General features: G+C 35.8%; 1 protein-coding gene across 1 annotated transcript in view; it reads right to left on the bottom strand.

Annotated features, from left to right (window-relative positions):
• Nucleotides 1-27,960, bottom strand: part of LOC140639190 (phospholipid-transporting ATPase ABCA3-like) — a 136,316-nt gene that overhangs the window by 53,993 nt on the left and 54,363 nt on the right. Inside the window, exons 10-17 of the mRNA XM_072837688.1 lie at nt 26,699-26,828; nt 16,905-17,059; nt 16,625-16,780; nt 16,108-16,318; nt 11,992-12,142; nt 5,043-5,141; nt 4,405-4,573; nt 3,118-3,418 (exon numbers count right to left, since the gene is read on the bottom strand). Coding sequence (XP_072693789.1) covers nt 3,118-3,418; nt 4,405-4,573; nt 5,043-5,141; nt 11,992-12,142; nt 16,108-16,318; nt 16,625-16,780; nt 16,905-17,059; nt 26,699-26,828 — 1,372 coding nt within the window. The remainder of the gene's footprint in view (nt 1-3,117; nt 3,419-4,404; nt 4,574-5,042; nt 5,142-11,991; nt 12,143-16,107; nt 16,319-16,624; nt 16,781-16,904; nt 17,060-26,698; nt 26,829-27,960) is intronic.

Raw genomic sequence — 27,960 nt, 5'->3', positions numbered from 1 at the left:
GGGGTCATTGAGCCCGTTAACGTTCAGAGTTACTATTGAAAGATGTGAGTTTAGTGTCATGATATCTATTCAGTCCTTGTTTTTGTGGATTGTTCCTCTGGACTTCTTAAATGGGAATTTTAAGAGTCCCCCTTACAATTTCTTGCAGAGCTGCTTTGGAGGTCACATATTCTTTCAGTTCCTGCCTGTCTTGGATGCTCTTTATCTCTCCCTCCATTCTGAATGAGAGCCTTGCTGGATAAAGTATTCTTGGTTGCATGTTTTTCTCATTTAGGACCCTGAATATATCCTGCCAGCCCTTTCTGTTCTGCCAGGTCTCTGTGGAGAGGTCTACTGTTACCCTAATATTCCTCCCGATAAAAGTCAGGGATTTCTTGTCTCTTGCTGCTTTAAGGATCTTCTCTTTATCTTTGTAATTTGCAAGCTTCACTATTAAATGTCGAGGTGTTGAACGGTTTTTATTGATTTTAGGGGTGGATCTCTCTATTTCCTGGATCTGAATGCCTGTTTCCCTTCCCGGATTAGGAAAGTTTTCAGCTATGATTTGTTCAAATACATATTCTGGCCCTCTGGCCCTTTTGGCGCCCTTGGGAACCCGAATTAAACGTAGGTTTTTTTTCCTCAGGCTGTCATTTATTTCCCTTAATCTGTCTTCATGGTCCTTTAATTGTTTGTCTCTTTTTTCCTCAGTTTCCCTCTTTGCCATCAACTTGTCTTCTATGTCACTGACTTGTTCTTCCACCTCGTTAACCCTCGTCGTTAGGACCTCTAGTTTGGATTGCATCTCATTCAATTGACTTTTAATTTCTGCCTGATTGGATCTAAATTCTGCAGTCATGAAGTCTCTTGAGTCCTTTATGCTTTTTTCTAGAGCCACCAGTAGCTTTATAGTAGTGCTTCTGAATTGGCTTTCTGACATTGAATTGTAATCCAGATTTTGTAACTCTGTGGGAGAGAGGACTGTTTCTGATTCTTTCTTTTGAGGTGAGGTTTTCCTTCTAGTCATTTTGCTCAGTGCAGAGTGTTCAAAAACAAGTTGTATTGGGAGAAGGAGAAAAAGAGAGGAGAGAAAGAAGGAAAGAAAAGAGAAAAAGAAAAAAGAAAAAAGGAAGAAAAAAGAGAAGAAAAAGAGAAAGAAAAAGAAAGAAGGGGAAAAAAGGGTGGGGGGAAGCAAACAGAAATCAAAAAGCAAAAAAAAAAAAAACCACAAACAATAACAAAAACAAAAACAAACAAACAAACAAACAAAAACCAAAGAAAACCACAGCGAAGTATCTTCTGATTCCGTATAGTTTAACTCCCTTGACTTTCCCTGGAACTTGTCCGTCTAGGTGGTCTTCTGGGGGAGGGGCCTGTTGTGCTGGTTTTCAGGTGTTAGCACTTGGGGGAGCTGCTCTGCCTCGTGCAGGGCTGCCTGGTGCAGGGCTGGATGCTCCTGGGACGGGGCCGCTGATCTGCTCAGCTTGGGCAGGAGCGTCCTTGCTGTCCTGGGCCCTCCCGGCCTCTGCCTGTCCCGGAGGGAGGCCGGATCCTGGGCCATGTCCCCAATGCCCTGTGCTCCGGCGCCTGCACTGTTGGAATCATGCTCCCGGCAGCAGGCCCCTCCGCGGAGGCGCCGCCGGAGCCCATCCAAGCTGCTCCTGGGTCCAGCTGTGCGCGCTGCAGCCCTTTAGGGAGCTCGGCATGCTCTCCCCGGGGCGCAGGTGCCTGTTAGTGTCCCAGGGAGCCTGAGGGCATCCCCGCCCTCCTGGGGTCCTGCTCTAACTCCCTGCGAGGCCTTTCTCCCCAGGAAGATGGGTGCAGCTCCTGCTTCTCCGGGACGGGGCTCTCCTGTCCTGGGGACACTCGCCCCGGCCTCAGCCCGGCTCCTCGCGGGGCCCCTCCCCCTTGGAGGCCTTTTATTTCTTTATTTCTTTTTTCCCGTCTTCCTACCTTGATAGAAGTGCGAACTCTTCTCACTGTAGCGTTTCAGCTGTTGTCTCTTTAAATATCAGGCTGAATTCGTAGATTTTCAGGATGATTTGAAGGTTTTCTAGGTAATTTGGTGGGGACTAGTGATTTGGAGACCCTACTCTTCCGCCATCTTGCCCCTCCTAACTCCATGTAAATTTTTTAAAACAAACTGGGAGTAGTTAAGTCTAAATATTATGGCTAGATAATTTCTAGCTAATGAACCAAGCAGTAACAATTGAAAATGGCTATCAGTGCGGCTACTGTATTATTCTCTTGTATTTTTAGTTTCATTATCAATATAACAATGAATCATATTCAGTTAATCATTTTACCTTTTTAATGTAAGTAGTATACTGCATTTTAAAAAATGATTTTATTTTTATCCTCTGCCCTTATGTGTGACTTCAGTTAACAAATGCTTACCTAATATTTGCAGTGGAGGAATAACAGGGACAATTATTTGTAGTCAGTCAATCACAACTTGTAGGTTGTGATCAGTATTTTTTTTTAAGATTTTATTTATTTATTCACGAGAGACACAAAGAGAAAGAGAGAGAGGCAGAGATAACAGGTGGAGGGGAAAAGCAGGCTCCCTGCAGGAAGCCGGATGTGGGACTCGATCCTGCGTCTCCAGGATCACACCCCGGCTGCAGGCGGCGCTGAACCACTGCGCCACCGGGGCTGCCCTTCTGATCAGTATTATAAGGAACAATCAACATTTCTGAAATGTATTTTCACAACAGAAACTCAATAAGAGAAAAAAAATAACCACACAGGCTTGCCAATACTGCAAGATTTTTGCTAACTCAAAAGAATACTGTTCACCAGGAGGCAGTTAAAGAAAACAAACAAACAAAAACATTATCTGGGAGGATACCCCAGATACTTCCTCCTCATTTAACTGATGTCAGTAATAAAAATATCTGCTAAATCTGGGTGATTGCTCAGATTAAATGATATACAGGTAAAATGCTTAGCTAGGCTCTTGCCATAAACAAGTGCTCAGTAAATGTGAATTATTATTACTACTACAGTAAGTGTATTCAGAGGAGCTAGCACACTGTTTAGTTATACTGTAGCGAAGTATACAGTTAAGACCTTTTTTGCAAATCAAACAACCAGATATTCATCTAAGAGCAGTGTTTTTTACTTAATGAATCTTACCTTGTACTTCCTTAAGTGTGTGTTTGTCAGACTCTAGTATACTTCTAAGATGTTTTAGGAAAATCAGGGCCAAACTAGAATTTCCAGAAATATATAAAGGCACAATTGTTCTACCATATTGATCCAAATTCATTTCTCTGGCCTTTTCATTAATATTATATGAAAGCTTATCAGCTTCTGAGAGAAAAATAAAGGAACCTAGAAGTGCCAGCATCTGTAGCAAAATCAGTTTCCAATTCCTCCAACTGAACATTGCCCTCTTTATGAACATGGCCCAGAACTGCTGGTGGTAGAGGGAATACTAAAAAAGGAAGAAAGAAACAATATTATCATATTCATGGACCTAAACAGATCATTCATGATGAAATTCATTAAGATGAATGAACACTCTGGAATTTTATGGGAGAAGACACATAACATTTATCTAAATAAATACTGAGAATAGAATCTAAGCACAGTATAATACTACATGAGAGTATGACCAGTCTTTTCTTTATAAGGCAAGAGTCAACAGACTATGACATGTTTTTGTAAAAAATTAGGTCCAAATTTTCCTGGAACACAGCTATATCCATTAATTTCTGTATTGTCTATGGTTGCTTTTGTGCTACAAGGACAGGTAGAGCAATTCCAAGAGAGACCTTGTGGCCAACTTCACCTTACATATCTATTATCATTCCTTTATATAAGTTTGCTGATCTCTATTGTATTTAATAATACAGTGTTCAAGGTCGGGCTTTTCATATAATACACTTAAAATCTCAATAAGATGATTTTCTCCAGTCAAGAAAATCAGGCTTCTATATAGGAGGAAGAAATAATTAGGAGGAGAAGGAAAGAATTGCTAGGCATCTCAGAGGGACTTCATATGGTGAGGACTGCACTGATTAGGGAAAGATCTCTTATGTAGTATCAATTCCTATCTCAAAAACTTACAATACTGGGCATGTTTGATTGTTAAAAATCATGCTCTTTTCGATTCACTCCAGCTTTAGTGAAAGAAAGAAAACTCAAATTTCTGGATTAGCAATTTGAAAAATAAAAAAGAATTCTAAGAGAAAAAAGACTGAGGAATAGCAATGGTGAGAATGACAGCTGAGATTTTTTACCTAGACCTCATTTCTTCTGCATTGGGAAATTAATTAGGTTGTGGTAGAAACTGCTCCCTTTCTGGTAGGGTGCAGTGGTTATTTGTATACTTATTTTATAAGTATAAAAGAAAATGTACCTCTTGTGCCCTCGTCAAATAAATATACATCAATCAGGTTTCTTAGCAAAGGTGCTTACCCCAGTATTAAACATAATAGCAGGGTTTTCATTCATGGAGGAATAATCTGCTCTCTTATTGTTTGACATATTCCTATTCTGGTTCTTAATTGAGACTTCACTCATCACAGAGAGAGGTAGAGTTTGGGTAGCTTGGATATCTGTTTGTGAATCTTCCATATTACTGACTCTACATAAAAAAAAAATGGTGCAAAGCATTTAATTTAACTCTACCCCATAATATCTTTTTTTGGAGAATGTAAGTTACAACATTCAACTCAGAAGGCTCCTTGATTTGCTTACTGACTTGGCAGAGGCATTATATGGAGGCAACAGGGTAACTCTGGTAGAGGAGTGGTTCCCAAACACCACTTACAGGACTGCTGACAAAATTAGGGCAAGGTATTGAATGTTTCATTAGTTGAACTCATTCAAATTAAAGATTAATGTCTAATTCATACTTTGAATAAGTCAAATATCTGTTCTTTTTTAAAATGAGTTTTTTTCAGTGTTGTTATTGTAAAAAAAAAAAAAATCCTATCAGTTCCCTCCTCTCCACATTGCTTAAATTTCTAATGTGTGACTGAGTTTGGTGGGTTTATAAAAGGGACCAAGATGTGGTTCTTCCTCCCCAATGGCTTTTATTTTAACTTGCTCACCTAAAAAAGACTTCTTCCATGGTAGTAACAGAGGCACCAAAGCTAGCAATGCCTAACTCATACCGTCTCTTTTCCAGATCAGTAAACAGAGCTTCAAAGCTAGAATTAGAATAAAATAAGAAGGGTGAAGGGAAAGGAGAAGGGGAAGAGTAAATGTTAGTATCAAATTAGAAGATTTTCATTTTTATATATTTTTGTTCTGAACTGATTTCCCCTCAGCAGTGGGGAAATGTAGCTCATTCTTCACTTCAATACTTATAATAGAAACTAGTAAACTGCTGTGGCATATGTGGCCCACTCCACTTAATTTCTGAAAATACATAATGTTGGTCTTCTAATAAACTACAGAGACTCTATATATGCTAAAAACTCTAGCTAGCTCACGTAAATTAACTTGTCAACTACATACACATGCTATGGTTATTATTCAGTAAGTTTTTATTTATTTTTTATTTATTTATTTTTATCTTTGATAGTCAAAGAGAGAGAGAGAGAGAGAGAGGCAGAGACACAGGCAGAGGGAGAAGCAGGCTCCATGCACCGGGAGCCCAACGTGGGATTCGATCCGGGTCTCCAGGATCGCGCCCTGGGTCAAAGGCAGGCACCAAACCGCTGCACCACCCAGGGATCCCCTCAGTAAGTTTTTAAGTAAAAACTTATTCAAAAATAAAAAATAAAAAAATAAAAACTTATTCAAATTAATAGGGGGGAAAAAAGCCACTCACATAGACAGTGAAGTAATTGCAGTAGGAATGGGAGATATACAGAGAACCAAGTGATTTAATAGTCAAGAAAAGCCATAGAAATTGAGCCAGATGCAATGTAGAGACATTGAGACTTTTAAAGAATTGTTTTCCTGGTAAGATTTTACAGTACTTCATATTTAAAAGATGATCTTTTCCAAAACCTCCTGGTTTCAAAACCATCAAATATGTTCTCAATGAGGAACATATAAACTGTGCACATTTAGTGACGGAGGAACTCAAAATTCCCTCTAGGGAAGATCTATCAAAATTTTCTCCGTATTCAAACTTAAACTGTTTTCCATTCAATTCGATCTAGTTTTGCACATTGGTTACAAACCTACACTATTAATTATATAGAACAAGTAGAATCTACCCACATGACAGCCCTTAACATGTTTCAACTCCATTTCCTCTGGTGCTTCTTTATTCCCAATGCTTGGCTTTCCAACTAGGATTTATACATTTTCTTCTTTTTCTTTAATTTTAGTTAAGAAATTAATATGTGTGCATCATATAAAACTTAGACATGAATGTCTAAAAATATAAACATCGTAATATCGTGCCCCATAGATGCCCACTGTAAATACACTAATATGGTGGCATATTTATTTATTTTTGTTTCCTTTGGTTTTATTAAACATGACAAAATTAAACTGTATGATGATTTAAAATGCACAAATATAGCACTAAGTGGAGATAAATATCCATTAACAACTTAATGAATAAATTCCAGTATATTATGAAAGAATAAGATCTAAGTAAAGTGTAGATTTCTCTTCAGTTATCTTAAAAATTAGAAGTCCTAAAAGTCCTACCATACTACCATCTTTAGTTGACTAAAGATGCACGTAAGTAAAGAAAATAAGATTCAGAACATTATTATGATAGGATTTCATTTTTATAAAACTAATTATTATTATTGTATCCATGTTAATATATGTATGTGATGTGCAATATATTGTACTCATGTCAGTATAATGCATGTAATAATCTTGAGAAATACACACAGAAATTTTCCCAGTGATTATTCCTATAGGGAATGATTATGGGAGACTTTCACTTTCTAATTCATATGCTTCAGAACTAAATAAGTTTCTTGATTTTGTCATCATGCAATCACATGTTGATTAACACACTCTAGGCTCCTTAGTGATATTCAGGAAAGAACAAAAATAGTAATAAATAAAAGATTATTGTATGAGCCAATCATAATATGAAAAACATATTTTTCTTCTTTTTTTTTTTTTTTAATTTTTATTTACTTATGATAGGCACACAGTGAGAGAGAGAGGCAGAGACACAGGCAGAGGGAGAAGCAGGCTCCATGCACCGGGAGCCCGACGTGGGATTCGATCCTGAATCTTCAGGATCGCGCCCTGGGCCAAAGGCAGGCGCCAAACCGCTGCGCCACCCAGGGATCCCGAAAAACATATTTTTCTAATTACATGTTTTATTATATGGAATACAAAAAAGTATATATTTAACAAATATAAATATCACATACATTATATATATTCTATATATTATAGTAGAGAGGAACACAAAAAATATTAAAAAGAAAAAATTGAACACCTTGAGTACAGTTGTTTTTCCCATGTTTTGTATTATATATAATATATAATACATATAAGTATATATTTAATAGATATATAGATATTATAAAGACAATATATAGTCTACTTAAGAGAATACAGAAAAAATGTGACCAGCTAGAGTATACCACTGTTAACATTTGATGTACTTACTGCTATCCATTACAAAATTTTTATCATTATATATACTTTTAATAAAGAGGTTTTTTTTTAACTGAGGCATAACAAAGGATACTTACTTGTAAATGAATTTTCACAAATGTACATACCTGGATAACCATCCAGATAAGATAGAGAACATATCCAGAATCCCACAAGGGGATTCTAACAGATCCTTTCTTAGTCAATAACTTCCTCCTCTGTGCCTGCATAGGCATGTGCATGCACACACATACACGTATGCATCTTATGGTGATTTTATTTATTTATTTATTTATTTATTTATTTATTTATTTATTTATTTATTTATGGAGTTCAATTTGCCAACATATAGCATATCACCCAGTGCTCATCCCATCTTTATTATTTTAAAAGAGTTTACTTTTAAGTAACTCTACACCTAATGTGGTGCTCGAACTAACAACCCCGAGATCAAGAATTACATGCTCCACCAACTGAGCCAGCCAGGCCTTCCTCTTATAGAGATAATTTTAATTTTAGAATTCTATAACTAAATTTTTTTCTTTTTTTCTCTTTAAAATTTTATTTATTTATGTAAGAGAGACACACAGAGGGAGAGGCAAAGACAGGCAGAGGGAGAAGCAGGTTCCATGCAGGGAGCCTGATGTGGGACTCAATCCCAGAACTCCAGGATCACTCCCTGAGCTGGAGGCAGAAGCTCAACCGCTGAGCCACCCAAATATCCCTAAAAAATTTTTTTTCTTTTCTTGAACTTCATATGAATTGAATTCTACTTCCTGGGTAAAAAGTACTTCCTGGGTAGTTTTTTTACCCAATGTTTCAATGTCTGACATTCATTCATGTTATATATACCACTACTTTATTCTTTTTTGTTGCTATATATTCTTCTATTTTCCTGTTGGTGGCTTTGGTTTGGAGCTATTATGAATAGTGTCTACAAATACAAACACTCTTTCACATCTCTTCTGATGGATACATATTTTCAAGGTATATACTAGGAATAATTGCTGGGTCATAGGATAATCACATATTTAGCTTAGTAAAAATGGCCACTCATTTTCCAAAGCAGTTTTACCATTTTATGCTTCTACCAGCAATGAGTCCATTTACCATGTTCATATGCTATAGTCTATCTGTGCAGTTTTAGACATTTTTGTGGGTGTGTAGTCGTAATGTACTGATTAGTCTCTTTATTTTTTGCAGTTTTCCTCAGAATTCTGGGAAGAATTCTTGGCATAGTGTTCTCTTTCAGTACTTCCCTTTTCTTCCATAATTATTAGTCATATTTTTATTAGCTAATCAGGAATTTCACATCATTTATCTCATTTTCCCTCTTCCAAACTGGTCTAGATTCAATGTCCTCTTTAATTTGATTGAGGCTATATAAAACACAATTTCTAAAGTTTCCCATTTTTGGAAATTATATGTTGGCCTGTGCCTAAATCTACCAAGATCCTTCCTTCTTTCCTGCCATGAAGTTCACCATGATGTGGTAATTTCCCATAAAATATCTTTCTTTTCCTTCAACCAACATTTTCTTAATTATCAGAAATTAGATTTAGTGTTAGTTTTTTAATTTCCACCATCTAAGAGGTAATTGTCGGCAACAAACCTTGAGACCAATCAGGAGATCTGCTTTGAGGCAAATGAAATATTTGTTGCATGTCTATACTTGAATTACTCTCTTTACTATGTTTTGCTTAAACTTTGTACCAGGAATAACACATTTCCTCCTTTTAACTTGTAGGAGTTAACAAAATGTTTTATCTTCATTGTCACCCACCGGTTTCTCTTTATATTTATAGCCTCTAATTCTTGAATTTTTAAGCATATAAATATTCCCTGATATGTAGCACTATTCTGATACCTCTCTTATGTCTCTGTTCCTTTGGAAGGCTGCATATCATTCCACTACCACATTATTCTAAACTTAAGCTTCATTCCAAAAGTCTCAGCATTGTTTTATAGCAAGTAACAATACTGTTTTAAAATTTAAATTGAACACCAATAAAAAATAAATTAAAAAAAATAAAATAAATAAACTAAAAAAAAAAAATATTCTCTCTCCCTGGGGCATCTGGGTGGCTTAGTGGTTGAGCAACTGCCTCTGGCTCAGGTCATGATCCCAGGGTCCTGGGATAGAGTCTTACATCAATCTCCCTGTGGAGAACCTGCTTCTCCCTTTGCCTGTATCTCTACCTCTCTCTGTGTGTCTCTCATGAATAATAAAATCTTAAAAAAAAAAAAAAACAATACTTCCCTTGTGAGATACATTCAATGAATCAGAATACAGGTATATGCAATTACAATTCTTCTTTTCTTCCTCATTATTTATTCAGATTCATAAAAAAATCCATACTAGAACAATTATTTTGCGAAGTCAGTGTTCAGGAGATCCCTGGGTGGCTCAATGCCTGCCATTGGCTCAGGGCGTGACCTGGAGTCCTGGGATCGAGTTCCTCATCGGGCTCCCTGCATGGAGCCTGCTTCTCCCTCTGCCTGTGTGTGTGTCTCTGCCTCTCTCTCTCTCTCTGTGTCTCTCATGAATAAATAAATAAATAAATAAAATCTTTTAAAAAAAAGTCAGTGTTCAATTACCATTAGCTATGAAAATCTTAGCTGCAATGAAGATCACTAAGAATTCAACCATCATTTCATTTTTTCATATTATATTCTAAAAAAAAAAAGATCCATAGGTATCTTTCTCTTAAAGAGAAAGTATCTCTGCTTTTTTTCCCCATTTTTAGTTTAAAGATTTTTTTTTTATGATATACATATATATATATATATAGAGAGAGAGAGAGAGAGAGAGAGAGACACAGGCAGAGGGAGAAGCAAGCCCCATGCCGGAGCCCCGCGTGGGACTCGACCCGGGGATCCGGGACCCCAGGATCGCGCCCTGGGCCAAAGGCAGGCGCCAAACCGCTGAGCCACCCAGGGATTCCCCCATTTTCAGTTTAAAATATCTCTCTAATAGGGATGCCTGGGTGGCTCAGTTAAGCGTCCTACTAAACCGCTGAGCCACCCAGGGATTCCCCCATTTTTAGTTTAAAATATCTCTCTAATAGGGATGCCTGGGTGGCTCAGTTAAGCGTCCTACTCTTGATCTCAACTTAGGTTTTGATTTCAAGGTCGTGAGTTCAAACCCCTGTTGGGCTCCATGCTGGGTGTGAAGTCTACTGTAAAAAAAAAAAAAAAAAAAAAGAAAGAAAGAAAGAAAGAAAAGCCCTCCCTGATAGAAAAACACATTCTTTCCTAATTTTATGACTTTCAAGTGAGTCCATAATTCTATGGCTCAGCAATCTACAATTAGTTGTTCACCTCTTGGATCTTCTTCCCTTTTCTGTTCTCTAAGTCCAAATGCCTAATAAGAATATATGATAAATATCTTCTGCTTCCAAATATAAAGATATGATAAAATATGAAGAAGGTACTATAACTGTGAATATGAAGATCTGATAAAAGATATCATTTGCTTAAGAATACTTTCAATTCCTGTTTTAGACATTCTTTGAGAATGTCATTAGTATCCATATGAATGAGGATAGGCAGCGAGTGTGATAAGTTTAAGCAAGTGCTTTACTTTTTTGTCTCCTTCAGAGAAACTCTGCAGCTTCACATGTATCACAATTATCATAATGGGCAAAAGCACTCATCTGGTTCCCAACTTTTCTGAATGAGTCAACTACCATGTATCTCTGAGGATACATATATAGAATTTTATTTCTAATTCTCTATGATATTTAATTCTCTCATTCCAGGTTATGGCTAGAATCTTGGTTCCATTCTGCTGCCTGATCACACTATTCCATGTTGCTGCTTCTCAAGAACTTTTAGAATTACTAAATAAACAATGTTGACATGATGCAGTTCCTTTTCCTTCTTTTCTCTTTTTTGACATATTTCTCTTTTTCCTAGAAAAGGGAGCATTTAAGTTCTTCACATTTTTATGGAATATAACAACTGGCTTGACTTTTGGAAATACTACAGCAACTATTCATTTGTATAATACAAGAAGATAAAAATATCATACTCTGAATGTCACTGATAAGTATACTTAGTTTCCATTTTCCTTTATCAGGATAGTTATCTCAGGTAGAATTATTATTCTTTGTGACTACCTCTGATGAAAAACTTGGCTGGCAAGTGCAGTCAAACTGCCTATTTACTCTTAGTTCCTGTCACCTTGGCTTCAAGAGCCACCACTAAAATCATTTTCATCTCATTATATTTCCATTCACTCCACTCACCAATTTTGACTCTACCAAAACATACCATTAGTTATAACCAATTAAGACCAGGAAGCTATAGCCAAATGTAGCATCCTTCTTTTCAGTGCAAGTGACAGTAAAGATGGGAGTTTTGGCTTATTAAATAAACTCTATTTGCCAAGCTTGAAGAAACCAGGAAAAGCAATAATGATTACTGGTTATCTAAACATCAATCATTTTGTATTCTCTGGACTCATACCTGTGCGTGTACTCTTTGGGTAGAATAAAAGATACTTCATTACTAACATTCTTCTCCAAAGTGGCTGTTGGTATATAATATTGAAGCAATTTGAAGATTTCTTCAACATTACAGTGAGCTTCCTTCACCATAACAATGTGGTATCCCACACCTGAGAAAATCCATTTAGAAAAACAAATAAAACCAATTTTGTATTTCCAATATTCTTGTGAGACAATTCATGGCTTTCCATAGTTTGGGTGATCTAGAAAAAGATAAGGCATGTTAATCATAAAAGTCTAAGATGTCTAATAAATTCCTCTTTTGTAATTTCATTAATTTTCTTAGGCACTGATAGAACAGAGATGGGGAAAAAAAGCTCTGTTAAATAGAGATCTATATAATTTACCTGACAGAGAATTTAGAATAATATCATAAAGATGTTCACCAGGGTCAGGATACCAATGCAGCAACAAAGTGAGAATTTCAACAAAGAAACGGGAAGCTTAAGAAGTATCAAAAATAAGTCACAGAGCTGAAAATACAGTAACTAAATTGAAAAATTCATTAGAGGAGTTCAGAAGTGGACTGCATAAAGTAGACAAAAGGATAGGTGATCTCAAAGTCAAGTAATTGGAAATTATTCACTCAGAGAAACAAAAAGAAAAAAGAATGAAAAAGTGTAAATAAAGCCCAAGAGACTTATGGGACATCACTAAGTAGAATAATATATACAGTATGGGAGTCCCATTAGGGGGCAGCGGGGGAGGGGGAAGAGAGAGAGAGAGAGAGAGAGAGAGAGAGAGAGAGAGAGAGAGAGAAGGAATAGGAGGAGGAACTAGAGGTTTATTTAAACAAATAATGGCTGAAAATTTCCCAACCAAGGAAAGGAAATGGGTATTCAGAGTTACAAATGCAAAGGATTTATACAAGATCAATCCAAAGATACCTACAATAAGACACATTATAATCAAATGGTAAAAAGTCAAAGACAAAGAGAAGATTTTGAAAGCAGCAAGAGAAAAACAAGTTGTCACATACAAGGTAATTCTCATTAGACCATTAGTTGATTTTTCAGCAGAAATCTTGAAGCCTAGAAGAGAATGCTGAGATACATTCCAAGTGCTGAAAGAAAATTACCAACTAGGAATACTCTATTTGGCAAAACTGTCCTTCAAAAATGAAGGAGAAAGACTTTCTTAGACAAACAAAAGCTGAGAGAATTCATTACTTAGATTTGCATTATAAGAAATGCCAAAGGGAGTTCTTCAAATTGAAAAGGATGGCTAAAAAAAAAAAGAAAGGATGCTAACCAGTAATACAAAATCATATGAAAGTATAAATCTCATAGATAAGGGTAAATAGACAAATATAGAATAATGTATATTGCAATGATGGTGGATAAGTTACTTTTAATTCTATAAAAGTTAAAAGATAGAAGTATTAAAAACTGTAACTAAATGTGTTATATTGTTACTAAAAAGTATAACTAAAAATGAGACATACAGGGATCCCTGGGTGGCGCGGCGGTTTGGCGCCTGCCTTTGGCCCAGGGCGCGATCCTGGAGACCCAGGATCGAATCCCACATCGGGCTCCCGGTGCATGGAGCCTGCTTCTCCCTCTGCCTGTGTCTCTGTCTCATTCTCTCTCTATGACTATCATAAATAAAAATTAAAAAAAAAATGAGACATACAATACATAATACAGATATGAAGTAAAGATGTTTATATTATATAAATATGATATCACTAACTAAAGTGTTATGGAGGAAGTAAAGAAAATAGCTTTTTTAAAAAAATATTTTATTTATTTATTCATAGAGACAGAGAGAGAGAGAGGCAGAGACACAGGCAGAGGGAGAAGCAGGCTCCATGCAGAGAGCCCGTCGCGGGATTCAAACCAGGGTCTCCAGGATCACGCCCTGGGCCGCAGGCCACGCTAAACCGCTGCGCCACCGGGGCTGCCCGAAAATAGCTTTTTAAAAATTTTTTTGAAAACAGCTTTTTATATGCAATAGAGATTATCAGCTTATAATATACTGTTATATGTGTTCCATGATAATACAAATATGTCTAGAAATTACACAAAAGAAAAAATTGAAGCATATCAATACAAAAAATCAGTAAAAAGGAAATAAAAACAGCAAGAGAGGAGAAGAGGGACACAAGAACTACAAAACAAACAGAACACAATTAACAAAAGTAGGTATTTCCTTATCAAACTACTCTATGTTAAATATAAACAGATTTAATTCTCCAATCAAAAGAACAACTGAAGGTATATTTTTTTAAATGTTAAGACCCACTCCTATAAGAAAATACCAGGTAAAAGCTTCTTGACACTGGTATTAGCAATGATGTTTTTTGGATATGAAACCAAAAGGACATGAAAGGAAATTAAAAAAAATAGACAAGGGTGACTACAAAACTAAAAAGATTCTGGGGACATGTGGGTGGCTCAGACAGCCAAATGTCTGACTCTTGGTTTTGGCTCAGGTCAGGATTTCATGGTCATGGGATTCAGCCCTAAGTAAGGCTCCACTCTCAGTGGAGAGTCCGCTTGAAGATTCTCTCCCTCTACACGCCCATCCACTTTCTCTCTCTGTCTCCCAATCTCTAAAATAAATTAGTAAATCTTAAAACAAATTTAAAAATTCTGAATGGCAAAAAAAACAATCAACAAAATGGAAAGGCAACCTAGAGAATAAAAGAAAATGTTTGTAAACCAAAAATTCCTAGGAGAAAACAAAGGAAGCAATCTCTTTGACATTGACTGTAGAAGCCTTCTTCTATATAGGTCTCCCCTGGCAAGGAAAACAAAGCAAAATTAAACTATTGAGACTACATCAAAATAGCTTTTGCACAATGAAGGAAATCATCAGCAAAACAAAAAGCACACTGAATGGGAAAAGATATTTGCAAATTATATCCAATAAGGCATTAATATCCACAACATACAAAAATATTATACAACTCAATACAAAAACCCAAATAATCAAATTAAAAAACAGGCAGAAGATATGAGATGGCCAAAGGTATCTCCAAAGAAGACATACAGATGGATGTTTATATGAACATATGAAAAGATGTTCAACATCATTCATCATCAGGGAAATACAAATCAGAACCACAAGAAGATATCTCTCACACCTGTCAAAATGGCTAAAACCAGTAATACAAGAAACAACAGGTGATAGTGAAGATATGAAGAAAAAAGAACCCCCTTGCACTGTTGGTGGAAATGGAAACTGGTGTAGCCACTGTGGAAAACAGTGAGGAGGTTCCTCAAAAAATTAAAAATTGAACTACTATATGATCCAGTAATTTCACTATCAGGTATTTACTCAAAGAACACAAACACATCAATTCAAAAAGATATATGCATCCCATGTCTATTGCAGCATTATTTACTACAGCTAAGCTATGGAAGCAACCCAAGTGTCTACCCATTGATGAACAAATAAAGAAGATGTGGTTAATATATACAGTGGGATATTACTTAGCCATCAAAAATGAAATTTTGCCATTTGTGACAACATGGATAGACCTAGAGGGTGTCACGCTAAGTGAAATAAATCAAAGACAAATACCAAAGAATTTCACTTACATGTAGAATATAAAGAACAAACAAATAGACAAAACAGACTCAAATATATGAGAAATAAACTATCAGTCACCAAAAATAGAAGGGGTTGGAGGTCGGGGAAATTGGTGAAGGGGATTAAGAGGGATGAACTTCTGGTTACAAAATAAATAGGGAATACAGTCAATAATATTGTAATAACTTTGTATGATTACAGATGGTAACTAGACTAATCATAGGGATCATTTTGTAATGTATAAAATACCAAATTACTATGATATACACATGAAAATAATAGGACACTGTATGTCAATTATACTTCCATATTAAAAATAAATAAATAAACTATGACCATTACTTCAAAGAGCTCATATTTGAGCTCCAAAAAAAAAAAAAAAAAAAAAAGACAGAGGAAATCATAGAAATTTTGGGGAGACAAACAAAAACTTATGGAAATTATATTAGAATATTACTAAGACATCAATATCCATGAAGATTATGTTTGAAGAATATTAAGATATCAATATCCAAAAAATAATCAAAGGGATAGAGACCATATATTCTTTTCAGGAAAACTGAAGAGCCACAGCAGCGCAGGGATCCCTTGACCATGATAGCTATGCGATCACCCAGGATGTCAGCTTCATCCATATAATGGGTGGTCAATAAGATGGTACGATTCTCTTTATACTGCTGAAGGACTTCCCAGGTGGCCCTCCTTGAGGCTGGGTCCATGCCAGATGTTGGCTCATCAAGTATCACCACCTAAAGACCAGAGGAACAATTCCGTAACTATTAAACATTATGTACTAGTGTCCCTAAGGTCTTACCACTTATGGGGCTTACTCTGATTTTGCTTTTTCAGTCACTTTTTCAATTAAGCTAAGATAATAAATTTAGACTAAAACTGAAAATAATTCCAAACCTGTGACATATTTACTATAAGCATTTGGTAATGTGAATTCCATATGGGATTTCACTTGTAAGGTTCCTTTTACAGTGTTAGACCCGTATCAGCTCTCAAGTTTCTGTTGGCTGATTTAGTGGGGGTTTTTTTGTTTGTTTTTTTACCTTGGAGCCCCCTATAAGTGCTATGATCATGGAGAGTCTGCGCTTCATGCCTCCACTCAGTGAATGTGAAAATGCATTATGCTTATCTAGAAGGTTAAAAGCAGCCAGCATATGATCAGTTTCCATAAGACGTGTCTTTTGAGGTATTCCTTTTACCTGGAAAGAGAAGCCAGAGCTTATGTGGTGCTTCCCGCTTTATCCTTAGAAACACTTTATACAAGTAATCTATCTGAAGTACATCAATAGAGTGGGAAAAAGGAACATATCTTTTTTGGCTTACCACACAATAGAAGTAAAGATGTTCTGACACAGTCAAATAATCAAACAACAAGTTTTGTTGGGGACACACGCCCAAGCTTTTCCTGATATGGACCATCTGCTGTGAGATGTTATATCCATTAATATAGGCCTCTCCACTGGTAGCAGGATAGAGACCTAGGGATTAAGCAGAAGACATAATAATACCTTAGCTTTCATGAGGGAACATGACAATAAACTGCTCACTAAAACCTTAAATTTGAAATCTATGAGGATTGTTCATTAGAATTAGCAATATCTCTCAGAAGAAAATTCCAAAAACTATCAATTTTTTAAAACTATCTAATTTTTTTTTCTGAGTGAAATAAGTCAATCAGAGAAGGACAAACATTATATGGTCTCATTCATTTGGGGAATATAAATAATAGTGAAAGGGAATAGAAGGGAAGGGAGAAGAAACGGGTAGGAAATATCAGAAAGGGAGACAGAACATGAAGACTCCTAACTCTGGGAAATGAACTAGGGGTGGTGGAAGGGGAGGAGGGTGGGGGGTGGGGGTGAATGGGTGACGGGCACTGAGGGGGGCACTTGATGTGATGAGCACTGGGTGTTATTTCTGTATGTTGGCAAATTGAACACCAATAAAAAATAAATTTATTATTAAAAAAATTAAACTATCAATTGTTATATTGGAGGTGATGAGATTAAAAATACTTAATTTTTAAGTTTTTGATTAACTCATGTTCTAATATTCAGTGAGTATGAATGGGTACAAATAACTCAGGTATCTAAACACTAAAGAGTTTATTATATTAGAACTTAACAGCATTGCATCAACTATTTGACAACACTTATTAATTATGTTATGATTGTACACTTCACTAGATTATGCTAAATTCTTTTAAAACTTGAAAACCCAGATAATAAAACTGTTATCCATGAAGAATTTAAATTCTAGTCAGGGGAGTTAACACACTGTAACAATAGTTTCAAAATATTGATATAGTTTTTATCCACAGCTCTCATAATCATTGGTTAAGTTTAAAGAAGAAAATATCACTTTAAATCCAGGAACTCATAAATCCTACTTTATACTTACTGTGGTAAGCATTTATATTGTACAGAATTGTGAAATCACTATGAAGTTAATATAATATTGTATGAAACTAACATGGTATGTCAACTATACTTCATTATTTTTAAAAAAGAAAACATGACCAAGAGGATAAATGTGTTTAGAGATATCCATCCAACATGATGTCCCAAATTATCTCTGTTGTGCTACGGTCTCCTCCATCATCATATTTGTTCCAGACATTTTCATTTTTAACAATGTAATCTAGTTTTAGATGCATTGAAATGCGATTGTTTAGCTGATCATCCCCATCCACTACTTCCATAGAGGACTTTTCATTTCTCATTTTAGTGATTTGAATCTTCTGGTTTTTTTTTTTTTTTTTTTCTTGGTCAGTACAGCTAAAAGTTTGTCACTTTTATTGATCTTTTCAAAGAACTAACCTTTGGTTTCATTAATTCCCTTATTTCCTTCTTTCTTCTTGCTTTGGATTTAGCTGGCTATTATTTTTTAAATATCTTAAGGTGGGCAGATTATTAGAGGACTTTTTAATGTAGGAGATTATAGCTATAAATTTCCCTCTAAGCACTGGTTTAGCTGCATCTTATTAGTTTTGTGCATTATGTCATTTTTATTCATGTCAAAATATTTCCTAATTTTCTTTGTGATTTCTTCTTTCACCATTGGGATTTAGAAGTATGTGGTTTAATTTCCACAAGTATATGAATTTCTGAAGTTTCTTCCTGTTGCAAATTTATAATTTCACTCCACTGTAATTAGAAACTACACTTTGTGTGATTTCAATCTTTTAAATTCATTCAGGTTTTTTTTTCTTTTTTTGTGGCCTAATGTAGTCTATCCTAGAGAATATTCTACATTGGTAGAGAAGAACATATTTTGCTGTTGTTGGATGAGATGTGTATAGATACTTATGAGATCTATTTTGTAATATTTTTCAAGTCATCTATTTACCTGTTAATATTCTGCCTCCTTGCTCTATCTTTCATTGAAAGTGGGATACTGAAATCTACAATTATTACTTTTCCACTTGTCTATTTCTGCCTTCAATTCTGACAGTTTTTGCTCCACGTATTTGGGAACTTTGTTGTTAGGTGCATATATATTTATAATTGTTACAACTTCATGGTAAATTGACCCCTTTATCATTATAAAATATATTCTTTATTTCTAGCAACACTTTGTTTTGAAGTCTATTTCGTCTGATATTTGCATAGCTACTGGAGTTTTACTTTGGTTACATTTTGTGTATTTTTTCCATCCTTTCACTTTCAAAATATTCACATCTTTGAATATAAAACATATCTTCCCTAACTCTAGGAAACAAACAAGGGGTAGTGAAAGGGTGGTGGGTGGGGGGTTGGGGTGACTAGGTGATGGGCACTGAGGGGGGCACTTGACAGGATGACCACTGGGTGTTATGCTATATGTTGGCAAATTGAACTCCAGTAAAAAAAATTTTTTAAAAACATATCTTCTGTACACAGCATAGAGTTGGATTTTTTTTTTTAAAGATTTTATTTATTCATGAGAGAGAGAGGGGGGTGGAGCAGAGACACAGGCAGAGGGAGAAGCAGGCTCCATGCAGGGAGCCCGACGTGGGACTCCATCCCGGGACTCCAGGATCAGGCCCTGGGCCGAACTTTGCGCTAAGCCACTGAGCCACCCGGGCTGCCCTGGATCTTATTTTTTTATACATCTGACAATCTGCCTTTTATATGGATAGTTTAATTCACTAACAATATTATTATTATTATGGGTGCATATATGTCGGCCATTTTGCTTTTTTTGTTTTCAATGCCTCATGTCATTTTTATTACTCTATTTCTTTTTTATTGCTTTCTTTCACAATGATTATTTTCTAACTTAACATTTAAATTCCTTTAATGATTTTTCACTGTATATATATTTTTAGTTATTCTCTTAGTGGGTGCTCTGAGGCTTACTACTATACAATTTACCAGAATCAACTTCAGATTTATACTAAATTCTAGAAAACTGATATAATTTTGTTCTGTCTTCTCTATTTTTGTGCTAGTATTGTTATACACATTTCATTTACATGTGTTACCACAATAGTACATTGTCATAATTAATACTTATAGAATTTTATGCGTATTACAGAAGTGGAGAAAGGAGAGCAAGCATGTATTTACAGTTTGTTAAATTTACTTATAATTTAGAATTTTTGGTTTTCTTCAGTTTGTTAAATTTACTTATAATTTAGAATTTTTGGTTTTCTTCATTTGTTCCTATGGATTTATGTTTCCACCTTGCATTATTTCCTTACTCTATTACAACTTTGTTCCCATCCCCCTCTTTTATGCTATTATTGTCAAATTTATTATTTTTCTGTATTGCAGGCCCAACATCACAATTATCTAAATATATTTTTAAAGATTTTATTTATTTATTCATGAGAGAAATGGGGAGGAGGGGGAGAGCACAGGCAGAGGGACAAGCAGGCTCCATGCAGAGAACTCGATGTGGGACTTGATCCTGGGACTCCAGGATCACACCCTGGGCCAAAGGCAGGCGCTAAACTGCTGAGCCACCCAGGTGTCCCTATCTAAATATTTTTTATAAAATTTCTTTTGAAATTAGTTAAAAGGAAAAGTAGTATGTATTAATACTATCTTTTATAATTATATAATTAACTTTATTGATGTCATCTTTGTTATTTATGTGTGTGTGTGTGTGTGTGTGTGTGTGTGTGTATGTGCCTGTGTTCAGATTTCTATCTCAGCTTCCTTGCTTTTTAGCCCAAAGGGTTTTTAAAGGCAGGTCTGTTAGGAATGAATTCTGTCAGTTTTGTTTATCTGGGAATGTGTGATTTCATGTTAATTTCTGATACTTAGAGATGAGATTTTCAGCTGATAATTTCTTCTTTCAGCTCTTGGCTTAAAAAACTTTTTTTTGTAACTGTAAGTTTGTACCTCTTAATCCTCATCACTGATTTTGCCTATCCCCCCACCTACCTTCTCTCTGGCAACCATCACTTTGTTTTCTGTATTTAGAGTATTTCCTTGTTGTTTCTTGCGAGTCTACATATGAATGAAATTATGAAGTATTTGCCTTTCTCTGTCTGACTTATTTCACTTGGCACCATACCCTCTAGTTACATTCATGTTGTCACAAATGACAAGATCTCATTCTTTTTCATGGCTAAGTAATGATTATATATATATATATATACACACATACACATACACACACCACACGCATATATATACATATGCATATATATCACATACATAAAAATATACAACATACATATATACACACTACATCTTCCTATACACACATATATATATATACAACATCTTCCTGTGGTATCTATATTTGCCATATATATTATATATAATGTAAATATATCATATACATACCACACAGACACACACACACACACATACATATATATATGTACTTATATCACATCTTCCTTATCTATTCATGTATCGATGGACACTTGAGTTGCTTCTATTTCTTTGTTGTAAATACTGCTGCAATAAATGTAGAGGTACTTGTTATCTTTTTGAATTACTGTTTTCATCTTTGGGTAAAAATCCCTTAGTGAAATTACTGGATCATATGGTTATTTCTGTTTTTAATTTTTTCCTTAATATTTTCCTTAAAGGAAAATCCATACTATTTTCCACAGTGGCTGCACCAATTTACATTCCCACCAACAGTGCATGAAGGTTCCCTTTCCTCCACATTATTTCCAACACTTACTATTTCTTGTCCTTTTGACACTATCCTGACTGGTGTGAAGTGATACCTAATTGGAGTTTTGATTTGCATTTACCTGATGAGGACTGATGTACATCATTTTCTGTGTCTACTGGCTATCTCTATGTCTTTGGAAAAATGTATATTCAGGTCCTCTGCCCATTTTTTAATCAGACTGTTTCCTTTTTTTTTGGTGTTGAGTTGTATGAGTTCTTTATATATTCTGGATATTAACCCCTTATTGGATATATCATTTGCAAATATATTCTCCCATTTCTCCCATTCAGGCTGTCTTCCTTTCATGTTTTGCTGATTTTTTTAGGGATATATATATATATATATATATATATATCAATTTTTTCTCTTTATGCTTTGCACATTAGTAGTTTTTGATATATGGTGAACATTAAGTTTATAAGTAGCTTCTTCTGCATATAGCAATCTATATTAAATTGATAATTTTCAAATTTGAACCCATTCTTTTTTCCACCCCTCCCCATGTTTTAGGTATACGTTGTTATTTTTTTTATTTTTTATTTTATTTTATTTTTTTTGTTATTTTTTAAAAAATATTTTATCTATTTATTCATGAGAGACACACAGAGAGAGGCAGAGACACAGGCAGAGGGAGAAGCAGGCTCCCTGCAGGGAGCTCTATGTGGGACTCGATCCTGGGTCTCCAGGATCAGGCCCTGGGCTAAAATAAACGGCTCTGCCACCCGGGCTGCCCTGTTGTTATTTTTTATATTGTTTTATTTGTGAGTTCCTTGACTGATTTTTTTTATAGAAATATTCATTTTTACTGATTTTGTGTTTCCTACCTTTATATTGTCATTATTGGTCTTTCTTTTCCACTCAAAGAGTCCTCTTTTATATTTCTTGCAAGGCTGGTTTAGTGGTCATGAACTCCTTTAGTTTCTGTTTCTGTGGGAATCTCTTTATCCCTCCTTCTATTCTGAATGATAACCTTCCTGGAGAGAAGTATTCTATCTTGGCTGCAGATTTTTCTGTCAGCAATTTTAATATATTATGCCACTCCCTCCTTGTTTGCAAACTTTCTTCTGAAAAATCTCCTGCTAGTCTTCTGGGTTTTCTTTTGCAAGTTACAGTTCCTTTTGTCTTGCTGCTTTTAAATTTTTTCTTCATCACTATATTTTGCCTATTTAATTACAATATGTCTTACTGTGGATCTGCTTTTGTTGATTTTGATGGGGGTTCTCTGTGCCTCTTGGATCTGGATATTTGTTTCCTTCCCCAGACAGGGATGTTTTTAGCTATTATTTCTTCAAATAAATTATCTGTCTCCTTCTCTTGTTCTTCTGGGACTCCTATAACACGAATGTTATTACATTTGATGGAGTCAGAATTCACTAAGTCTATTCTCATTTTGCAGAATTTTTTTGTTCTCTCTTCTGTTTAGCTTGATTACTTCCACTACTTTGCCTTCTAGGTCACTAATTCATTCCTCTACTTCTCCCACCTGCAATTTATTCCAACAAGCATGTTTCTCATCTATGTTTATTGAGCACTTTATCTCTGTTATGTTGTTCCTTATTTCTGTGTTAAAGGGTCTTGCTCATGTCTTCCACTCATTTTTCAGTTCCAGTGAGTATCCTTATGATCATCGCTTTAAATTCTCTATCAGGCACATTACTCGTATCTGTTTCACTTAGATCTCTGACTGTGGCCTTGTCCCGTTTTTACATTTGGAATAAATTTCTCTGTCTCTTCATTTTGTTTGCCTCTCTATGTCTGTTTCTGTGTTTTAGGAAAGTCAGCTATGTCTTCTGATCTTGAAAGTAGTGACTTTATGAAGAGGTCCTGAAGTGCCTTGCAGTGCAGCACCCCTGTTCATCAGAGCTTGGCACTTTAAAAGAGTACTGTTTATGTCTTGCTGTTGTGCCTGAGCCACTTTCCTTTCAGTGAAGTTGTCTGCAGTGTGCCCTCTGATGCCTAGGATCTAGGCAGGCCAGCTCTGAAGGGGTGTAGCTGCCAGGGAACTTGGGAATGAGGTGACAATGTTAGCAAATTTGCACTGGGCCACTAGCCTTATGCTGGATCCCCTTAAGTCCTGCAGTGGCTGGGGGCAAGAGACTGGGCTTGGCACACAAGGATGTCTGGGTGTAACAAAGCAAATTGCAGGGCACACAATAGCAGGACAGGGTGCATATGTGACTTTACCAAAATTTGTCCTGAGCCCAGGACTGAAGCTAGCAGGTTTAAAGTGGACAAGATCTTAGGAGAACTCAGGGCATTGCACAACTACTAGGTTAGGTAGTAAGTGTATGTGCAGTCCAGCTGCCTCAAATGGCCCTATGTTTATGTTGGGGCCAGGGGATTCGGGGGTGGGAGCGAGGAAGGGAGAAAGGGTGCCTGCCAGCTCTTTCAGTTTTGGAGAGGTCCTCCAACACGTTCTGAAATCAGTATGAACAGATTTGTCTCCCATTTGCTCCTAGCACTTTATAAACTGCTCTTTTTATGTTGCCTCTCTGTGCAGGCTGCTGTCTTTAAGGGCAGTGACCCAGCTATCACTGGCCCTCTCTGCTTGCCTTGTATTGAATCAGCTGACTTTTAAAGCTCCAGGCTCCAAGTTCTACTGGTTTTACAAATTCAAAGAATTATGCTTCTCTGGTTTTCAAAGCCAAAAGTTATGGGGATTAGTCTTCTCCATGTGAGCTCTCTGGTGCAAAGATCCATTTCTCTGCCCTATCCATGGACAACTCCCTCTCTCCTGCAGGCAGCCTCCCTCTACCTTTCTGATCTTCCTAATCTTTCAGATGCAGTTTCTTGTCTATATTTAGTTGTGGAATTTGTTCTGCCAGTCTTTGGATCACTCTCCAATTTATTTACTTGGATGTGGATGATACCTAGTTACAAACGTGGCATGGGGTGAGCTCAGGGTCTTCCTACTCTGCTGTCTTCCCAAACTCCCCTGCATATTAATTTTGTATTCTGTAATTTAATAGAATTCATTTATTCTAATAGTTTTTTGGTGGTGTCTCTAGAGTTTTCTATATATATTATTTACAAATACTGATAGTTTTAAGTCTTCCTTACCAATTTAAATGCCTTTTATTTCTTTTTCTTGTCTAACTGCTGTGGCTAGGACCTTCTTCTATTATGTTGAATAAAAGTGGTGCCTGGGTGGCTCAGTTGGTAAGGTGTGGTTACTGAGCCCTCAGCTCAGGTTGTGATCCCAGGGTCCTGGAGTTGAGCCTCACACCCTGCTTCTCCCCCTTCCTCTGCCTGCCACTCCCCATGCCTGTCCTCTCTCTCTCTCTCTCTCTCTCAAATAAACAAACATAAACAAAATTTAAAAAAAGTGGTGAGACTAGACATCCTTTTTTTTTTCCTGATCTTAGAAGATTTCAGCTTTCTGCCATTATGATGTTAACTGTAGGTTTGTCATATATGACATTAATCATAATGAAAAATGTTCCCTCCAAACACACTTTGTTGAGAGTTTTTAATCAAGAATGGATGTTGTGTTTTGTCAAATGCTTTACTCTGCATCTACTAAGATGAATGTATGGTTTTTATCCTGCCTCTTGCTACTGTAATGTAGCATGCTGATTGATTTGCCAATATTGAATCACTCTTGCATCTGTGGCATAAATCCAACATGATCATTATGAATCCTTTTTTAAAGATTTTATTTATTTATGAGAGAGACAGAGAGAGAGAGAGAGAGACTGGCAGACACAGGAAGAGGGAGAAGCAGGCTCCATGCAGGGAGCCCAATGTGGGACTTGATCCTGAGACTCCAGGATCACCCCCTGAGCCGAAGGCAGACGCTCAACCATTGAGCTACCCAGGCATCTCCATAATGAATCCTTTTAATGTATTGTTGAATTTGGTTTGCTAACATTTTGTTGAGGAGAATTACATATATTATCATCAGAAACATTGGCCTGTAGTTTTATTTTTGTATTTTGATTTGGTATCAGAGTAATAGCTGGCCTTCTAGAATGAATTTGGAAGTTTTCCTTTCTCTTCTATTTTTTGGAATGCTTCGAGAAGAATAAACATTAACTTCTCTTTAAAGGTTTGATAAAATTCACCTGTGAGGACATCTGTTCCTGGGCTTTGGTCACTGGGAGCTTTTTCATTGCTGATTAAATTTTATTAGTAGTAACTGATCATTTCAAATTTTCAACACTTTATTAAATATAATCCCATTGCCTTCTGGCCTCCATTATTTCTAATGAGAAGTCAGCTTTTGGACCTACCGGGGTGTAACTGAATGTGACAAATTATTTTTGGCTTCCTGATTTCAATATTTTCTCCTTAATAATTTTTTACTATAGTATTTCTCAGTGATGATATTTTCACATTTATTGTATTTGAGGTCTGTGGAGCTTCTCAAATGTGTAGATTACTGTTTTCAGCCTTTATTTTGTAGAATACTTTTTTGGCTTTGTTCTCTTTCTCCTCTCCTACATCCTTATTACATATATACTGCTGCATTTAAAGTTATCAAAAATTCCTATGGAACTGTTAATTTTCTTTAATTCTTTTTCCTTTGTTTTATTCACATTTTATAATCTCTATCAATCTATCTTCAGGTTCCCTGGTGTTCTCTTGTGACAATTCACAAAAATCTACTGCTAAGCCCCTTTAATGAATTTTTCACTTTGGTTATTATATTTTCCAACTCCATAATTCCCACTTGTTCTTCTTTTTATAATATATATCTTTTTATTGATATTTTCTATCGATATTGTTTTCATACATTCCATTATTTCTTTAATCATGGTTTCCTTTAGTTCTTTCGAGCATATTCATAGTGGTTGCTTTGTAAAATCTTTTTAAAACCTGTTATCTGGTATCTCTCACATGAAATTATTTTCAATTTGAAAAGAAAGTAGATTACTGAACAATTTTATGTATCACTGAACTAAGTTGTAATTATCAAAAGAATACACAAAAGTCCTGTAGGCTTGATCTACAGTATCTATGTGAGGAAACTTTGAACAGATATATACTCTTACCTGAGAGAATAGATAGAGTAGTGGATTTCCCTGCCCCATTGTGTCCTAGAAGAACAGTGATCTGCCCCATATATAAATTCAAAGACAAGTCTTTTAAAGCTATCTTGGTAGTATTTTGTACTTGGAATTCCTGTTGAGGAAAACACACAAATATTGATTTTATCTATCAGTATCACTTTGGAAGAACAAGCACTCATATCAACTATCTATATAAGAAACCATACCATACCAAAAAATAAATAAATAAAAATATAAAAGTAAAAAAAAAAAAAAAAAAAAAAAAAAAGGAAAAGAAACCATACCATATAATCAATCCCATGAGGAAAAATATTCAAATTTAAGAAGGATGAAAATGTGACTAGAAAAAATATTTGAAGGCAGAACATGAGTTGTAAAATTTCACAGTAAATCTATAAACATTCCCTCAGTAATAAGTACTTATGCTTTGATTCAATTAATATCTTAATGCCATAATCTTCTTCCATCCATGGATTTGTCCTGGTTTGGAGAACTGCTAATAGAAAACTTGGATAGAATGTAGATGTTTTATAGGTATCTCAAATCTCTTATGTATAGTTTAGCAGTGCTTCTGCTTAAGATGCAAAAATATGGAGGGGCACCCGGGTGACTCAGTTAGTTAAATATCCAACTCTTGGTTTACCGTCTCTTAGTCATGAGATCAAGTCCTGTGTTGACCTTTGCTTCAGATTCTCTCTCCCTCTCCTTCCTGCTCACATACTATCTCTCTCAGCTACATACATACATACAAAAATATCTTTTTAAAAAGATGCAAAAAGGGGTGCCTGGGTAGCTCAGTTGGTTAAGCATCTGCCTGTGACTCAGGTCGTGGATCCTGGGGTCCTGGGACTGAGCCCCACTTTGGGCTTTTGCTTAGTGTGGAGCCCGCTTCTCATTCTCCCTCTGACCTTCCTGCTGCTTGTGCTCTCTCTCTGTCAAATAAATAGTCTTTTAAAAAGATACAAAATTATGGAAAGAACATCATTCTCACTCTAGAAAACAAGAAACTTTCTTAAATACTCTAAAAATCATAAATTTTCTTGAACTCATCAGGGAAGTGATATTTCTAGGCAATTAGCCTTAAATTTAAGAAAAGATAGATGACTTCAAGGAGAGATGATATATAAGCATTTGCTTATCTGGAAGAGACACAGGCACTATGTAATTAGTAAAATGGCTTGGGTAAAATTTTTAATGAAAATGAAGTAAAAATACTTTAAGAAACACAGTATCCAAATAAAAAA

This window comes from Canis lupus, chromosome 8, assembly GCF_048164855.1.
Source record: "Canis lupus baileyi chromosome 8, mCanLup2.hap1, whole genome shotgun sequence".
In the NCBI taxonomy this organism is placed as follows: Eukaryota; Metazoa; Chordata; class Mammalia; order Carnivora; family Canidae; genus Canis; species Canis lupus.
The sequence above is the reverse complement of the archived record's forward strand: the minus strand, read 5'-3'. Positions and strand labels throughout refer to the sequence as shown.